The sequence below is a fragment of the Pecten maximus genome, chromosome 12 (genome assembly GCF_902652985.1).
Source record: "Pecten maximus chromosome 12, xPecMax1.1, whole genome shotgun sequence".
Lineage (NCBI taxonomy): Eukaryota > Metazoa > Mollusca > Bivalvia > Pectinida > Pectinidae > Pecten > Pecten maximus.
In genome coordinates, this window is record NC_047026.1 from 27,730,535 (window position 1) to 27,737,407 (window position 6,873).

General features: G+C 36.4%; 1 protein-coding gene across 1 annotated transcript; it reads right to left on the reverse strand.

The window, feature by feature from the left end:
- Positions 1–2,184: 2,184 nt before the first annotated feature.
- Positions 2,185–6,193, reverse strand: LOC117338963. Its single transcript, XM_033900328.1, has 5 exons — positions 6,065–6,193; positions 5,876–5,964; positions 5,327–5,397; positions 2,508–2,713; positions 2,185–2,246 (listed from the first exon to the last, which is right to left on the reverse strand). Exons 1-5 carry the CDS (start codon positions 6,189–6,191, stop codon positions 2,185–2,187), a joined length of 555 nt encoding a protein of 184 aa, XP_033756219.1. The 5' UTR covers positions 6,192–6,193.
- Between the last annotated feature and the right edge of the window lie 680 nt (positions 6,194–6,873).

Consider the following 6,873-nt stretch of genomic DNA (forward strand, 5'->3'; position numbering starts at 1 on the left):
TGTTGACATACTTACAAACGTTACAAGAAGATATATTCTTTCCACCAAAGACTTTTCTAAACTTTTCCTCATTGGACTGGATTGCCATAACCATTACACTGTCATTACATTTCCCAGCCATGTAAGGTCTGTTGTTAAATACTACTCTGGCGCACAGCAAACTGGCATGGAGGTGTCTGAATGAATCAAATATGTACGGTATTCTTCAAGGTTTCAGTTAATTAGTTCAAGCGAACACTTAAACAAAATTAAAACAGTCCTATAAGTTACAAGTGGTGCTTCGTAATATATATAATTTCAATCTGTACATTTAGTCAAGATTTCTGTCAACCTAAGATATCAAAGATTGTCAGTACTCTAAAGCTCACTGTACTGCTGTCACAATATACGATGGCACCATGTTCCAATGAATCACTCTCACAGAAACTGTCCAGATAATTAAAATTAAAGCAAATACATGTCCCTACCGGCCCCCAATCAAAATAGTTAGTGACCGTAACCTTAACCTAATTACCCTGTTATTTATCTAGCTACTCATACTGAAGTTACATACCAGGTTTCACAACACAAACATATCTTAAAAGTATAGTTGAGACGGACGGACGGACAGACAGACAGACGGGCGGGGAGGGAACCTATAGTTCCCCTTATTTCACCCACAGGGGGTTATAACTACTCACGACAGCCTATAATTCAATGTTAAGGTAAAACTGTTTCGTTTTTTTGGTTTTTTTTGGCTTTGTTTGCCCTTTGAGCGACATCACGCTCTGATTTAACATGGACAATACATATTGCTTGAAACACAGCCAATAAATTCAATAATCAACCAGTAAATAACATAAAGAGAGTTACAGGCGGATAATAATATTAACTTATGAAATATATATCGAAACCAAACTTAATATCGCCTTTATCAAGCAAACTTTTGCACATCATATTGCACATCTGCAATTTAATCTCCCAATTTACCTCCTTCACATAGACGGTAACCACAATTTAACTTACTTGCAGTAAGTTGTTGAGTCATTTGTGTTCAAATATTGCACTGATTGACAACTTTGGTTTAAATGAAACATGATCGAGTCGATATCAGAACAATCCAATTCAGGAGCAGGTATATCTGAAAGGAAATAAGTAAGCATTACACTGTAAGTCGATTATACTCATCGCATATAATTTGTGCACTAGCTCATATATCAAACGGACATATAACAAGGGAATCAGTAGAACTCATTGCTTATGTCCTCTTAAATTCCATCGCAACTGCATTTTGTACAAAGCATATTGTGCGTTGACTGTTAGGTGAAGCACAAAGTCAGGATGCAATTAAATGGGAGTAAATACATTATTTAAATAATTAAACCACTGGGATACCAACTTCAACGTTATCACATAACTTCGTTGTGAACCACAACAAACCACATTGCCGCAAATGTTTGAAACATCTTTCTGGTACTTCTCATAAGATAAGGATATCAAGGAATCCTTATCTCCTGATGAGCGACAAGACAACGCACAATAGCAGCTTTGTGTGAACCACCAGATAATGATAATGAGAAATTAAGATAAAAACCAAGTCGCCCGTTTGTCCTGAATCGCTCATATGTTGAAGCAGTACCTGGTAATGAAGATAATCTTTTTTGAGCATTAAAAATTCTATTTAGGTGACAAATGATATCAATTCATCAAATTTAAGGGACGCTAGGGTTATTCTGTATAATTTCTTTTTCAAGCATGTGTGATCAGGTCGCTGTGCTCTTGCTAATTCAAGGGGGAAATACTTCAAAAGGTTTTGGCACATTTGAACCGTGTGGCATTGAATGTAGGTCAAGCATATTTGACTCCTTTCATCTTGAATACAGGTTAAGGTCATTTATTACAAATAAATTTGGTCTAACCCTTCATTACAGCCTACATCAGGTCCAGTATCATGACTCCTATTCTCTTAATTATTTAGAAGTTATTCAAACGAAAAAAATGACGTCGGACAGACTACTGGCGGCCGGTCAGACGCACAACGCACCACGGCATAAGCTCACTTGCTTTTCGGGCAGGTAAGCTAACAAGAGTACCGTAGGGCGTAACAACAAACGACTATCTAATACCGCAGAGGAAGACACTGTTGTATTAAAATAGATGCAAATATAGAAATGAGATATGAATTGTGAATTTAAAAAGACAAGTTCATGTCATAGCAAACTGTGCAAATATATTGGAAGAAATTGGAGAAAACTGAGCGAGAGGACCTAAAAACAACAAGACCAAAATACCGATAGAACCAAAAGGCATTTTTTTTTTATTTATTATAAAAAAAAATTGAATCAAAATGCCTTTTAAGCACAGGAACATAATAATAATTACAAACCATGCAATGTTTCTAAGAAATCTATTGAAAAAAAATTAAAACTGAAATGAGCAAATATCCATTGGAATGATGAGGGTATCATATTCTGACTAACTTTGACAAACGACTGGCTATGTGGTAAATTTTAATACAAAATTCAAACCTGGTTCATCCTTCTTTTTAGCTACTTGGACTGTAGCGCCATAGAAAACACTTGAACTGTTCCTATTATATATGACGCCGGTAATGTTGTTTGTCACACTCTGAACAGTTACAGCACTGGCACTGGCAACCTTGATTTCACATTCCGCAACAAATCCACCGCTGCTGAAATTGCCTGATGTCTGTCGTTTCATTCTACCGATTTCACTGTATAAAACAAAGATTCACTGAGGGTAACAAAATCAAACTCGAAATTCATTCCATAATCCAGTAACATTGACTGATAACGACTACCCAAGGATTAGTTTAGCAAATGTTTGGGGCTGTAGGGCTAACTAACTCCTAATGAAACTTTTAAGTTAATCGTCATCATTTCAGTGGAAGCTAAGTTGATTACGACTTTATTCAAATACATGAATATAGTCTAGGTTTATTGATTTATATAAATTCTGTAACCTTTTCTCCCATAATTCTGCTAGCCAAATATCAGATCTATGGGTCACTTGGTTATTAAGACTTCTTTTTTATAAACCCGTACTTGCTTTACCAGATATGTGTCTAAATAAGCCTAATTGCACCAGACACTCATATGACAAGCTGCATTATTATGTTTTAGAATGGCCTTGAAGGCTTAATATATGATTCTTCAGTTACCTCTAAGCTTGTTTTTGTAAAGAATTAAACACTGTACCAAAGCAATCTATGCAGTATATTTGTGTTCATAATTTAAAAAATACCCGATGGGCCTGTATCTTTCTCCAGTACTACAAGTTTAATACCTCTTCATTCCAATATGATGATATACTGAGTTAATTAATCCCAGTTTTCTTTTTAATGACTCAATATCATGATATTTGGCCTCTTGAATTGACAACAAGAGGCCCATGTGCCTTACCAGTCACGTAAGTTTTGAAATATTTAAGTTAATTTAATTGATACTTTTTGGCCCTGTCCATCATCCCATGGGTCAGTCAGTGCCCCAACATGTGCAGACCATCAATCTGTCATCCAATTCTCATAATGTTAAAGTTAGAATGAAGTCCAATAGAAATAAAACAAAAGATAGTTAAAAATGTGATTTCCATTAAATAAACATAGCGAAAAAAACAACCCCTTCCTTAGTGGCAAATGCGGGACCACTGGGTAATGAAATTCACTGTTTTTGTAAAGAACCTTAAGACCCTTCAATCTATGAAGATTATTTGATTCTACCTTATTTCGGTCTTGAAAAGTTTCTTGATATTTCAATTAACTTAACCATTTTTGGCATGTCCCTCATGCCCCTGGGGAGTTGGCGGGTGGGGGGGGGGGGGGGGGGGGGGGAGGGGCATATACTTCACAATTTAGGTTGATGTTTGGCAACGGAATCTTCCTGTTAACTTTCATTGAATGTGGTTCAGTGGTTTTGGAAAACTCTAAAATGTAAATTGTTTACGGACCGACGACGCATCACGCACGACGACGGACAAAAGGCGGTTAGAATAGGTCACCTGAGAGTTCGTCTCAGGTGACCTAAAAATAAGAATCTGTCTCAGCTGATTTCCATCCAAGCATGCTACTGGCCCAAAGGATACTGCATATTAACATCGACTTACTTGCCTTTCGGGCAGTTGAGCTAAACTTGAGATGTGTTTTATCAAATGTGTTTTTGTGCCTTATATCCAAAGGAAACAGTTGACAACATCACTGTTCCCATAAGGTTCACGTAACTTGCCCTTTTGCTGGACTTGACTTAAAAACATACAAAATTCAGATATAAATGTATCTAATTTCAACGAAAGTGTAACCGGTCACCTCTTAACGATGACCAATGACGACTCATGGCAGAACAATAATTACAACATATTATATATCTCGCCTATCCTACTTTGTTTATATACTGAAGTTTTAAACGACAAACATGCTGGGTATTGCTAAAGCAATACATGACCCTTAACTTCCCTCGCTAAAAATGGTTACAGTAACTTTTAAATCCTCAAACTCGTGCTTCTTGGAAAGACTTACAGATGGATGGGGAGGTAACCTAGCTATAGCCCCTCCTGTTTCACCGATAGGTGACTTAAAACCATACTTCCCTAAACATTTTTTGAAATAAAAGACTGTTCACATTTAAAGAATGTGTAAATATTGAAGCATTGAAAAAAACAACTTACTACCAAATTTCGCGAAATGATTTATTCTAAAAATTCACCAAAATACGTCAAAACTTCTAGATTCCTGGCATGATTATTTTCAGAGTCACTGGATCATATGTTCTGGAAGATATTCCGTAAGTGGAGGCCGTGTTCAGATGTCCACTGAGATTAATTTCAGAAAGTATGAACTTGTTTTAGGCCTGATACTTTGAAAATTGTATACCCGTAATGCACATCTGCACAACAGTGTATCACTATGTGAAATTTAAGAGAATTTTAGTCTTCTTGATTCTGTATCAGATTTATTCACATCCGGAATCGAAAGTTCTGACGGATGAACGGAAGAAATTACCAGAATTGAGGTTAATCATTTGTTCTCAAAGATTAAGCTAAACTCCCAATATCAATACAATATGCCGGACGGACAACGTGATTACTATTTCATGTGGGGCTAATCAATAATGATCAAAATTTAATACAGCATCACAGCATTGTAAACAACACTTTATAATCTAATTAAATGTCCGTGATTCAATCGAACAGATAGAAGGAAGAAGATTGAAATATGTTTCTAAAGATAGGTTCAAAGGTGGTCATCACAGGTTTCGTATGGCATACTAAACAATAAACATACAGTGTAGTGATGATGTAAGCTGCACTAACAAAGCATGTGTAATGGACTCACCTGATAGATATGATCCGGAAACTCCCCGAAATGTAATATTGCATCATTGCCTGTCTCATCAAAGCTTCGCCCTAAAAAGAAGCGGATGTAAAAGCTCACAATAAAGTACAATATAACATGGAAATTCCTAAGTGATCTTTATAAACAAATTGATGTGGCACTTTAAACCATATTATTTCATTAAATTTAAAATTCAGCTTTTCATTATGATGTTTGACTAATCCTGAAACAATCGTATCAGATATTTTTATACGGACTTCAAAATTGCAACGTCTGACATAAAATACCATTCAATAAGGTGTCGATGGGAACTGTGAACACATGATATTCCTATGATAAGTGAATAAGTGATTAAATCCTACTGATGAAACATGTTTCAGGTAAATATATTGAATAAAATCTAAAATCCAGAATCATAAAGGTCACAATTAGAGGATTCAACTGACCCGAGGATTTTCTTTACATGCTCAAAATAACAATGACACGGGACAGTACAGGAGAGAGAAAGCTATAAATCTTTCTAATATATATATCGTTTGCAACCCTCACCGTTGTTATAATTCGGTGTTTCATGTCCTCATTCCATGCCACAGGAAAGAAAATAGTTATATCGAAGACGTAGTATGGTATCTCGGAATCTGTAACAAACAAAAGCAATACCAGGTATATAGCTAAGAATAAGAAGACTGATAAAGTATCACTACAGGAAGGTTTAAAATATTTGATTACGACCCATACCTTGATGGAGACACTGTGTCACATTTAACCCTGGAACCAGGTTGTCAAACCAGTATCCTCCGAAGTTAAGGGCGTTCGATACATCCTCTACCTTACATTGGAAGTATTGTAAGATATCATAGTTCATCCCGATGCTCTGTCCACACTCAAATATGCGATGTCCGATTCTAAATTAACAATTCAATGAACAATCTTATTTTCATCATTACAAAACCCTACAAAAATGTCACACATCAAACACTCCAGATGTTAACATCAAACACTCCAGATGTTAAATGACAAGAGGCCCAGAGGGCCTGTATCGCTCACCTGCTTTCATGAGATATGAAACAAGAATGATGCTGAAGTATATTTGTTACTGGTATTGCTATGTCAATGTATATCATAAGCATTTTATATGGGTACATGTACATTGGTTTTATTTTAATACTGAAAATTCCAAAAAGTGCATTAATCCATGAAATGATATTGACTTTTGGCGCGACCTCATAGGGATGCTACCACACAAATGTGAGTGATATCCATTGCTTAGTTTAAGAGAAGAACTTGTTTAGACCAATTGACCCCTTTTGACCCTGACCTCTGCCCCCTTGGGGGTCAGCTCCTTCCTTTATGCAATTTTGAATCCCTACCCCAATAGGATGCTACCAGTCAAATCATTGCTAAGTTTCAGAGAATAAGTTGTTTAAATCAATTTAGCCAATTTGACCCCTTTTGGCCCCACCCCTCAGCCCCTTGGCGGCCCGGGTCAACCCCAACATTTTGACAATTTTGAATCCCCACCCCATAACCATGCTACCATACAAATG

Excerpts from the sequence above, each read along its gene's own strand:
- LOC117338963 (XM_033900328.1), bottom strand. The coding sequence starts at position 6,191 with ATGAACTATGATATCTTACAATACTTCCAATGTAAGGTAGAGGATGTA. Across the intron at positions 2,714-5,326 it reads TTCCGGATCATATCTATCAG|TGAAATCGGTAGAATGAAAC; the intron begins GTGAGTCCATTA and ends TGTTTTATACAG. Across the intron at positions 2,247-2,507 it reads TAAAAAGAAGGATGAACCAG|GTCCTCTCGCTCAGTTTTCT; the intron begins GTTTGAATTTTG and ends TGTTGTTTTTAG.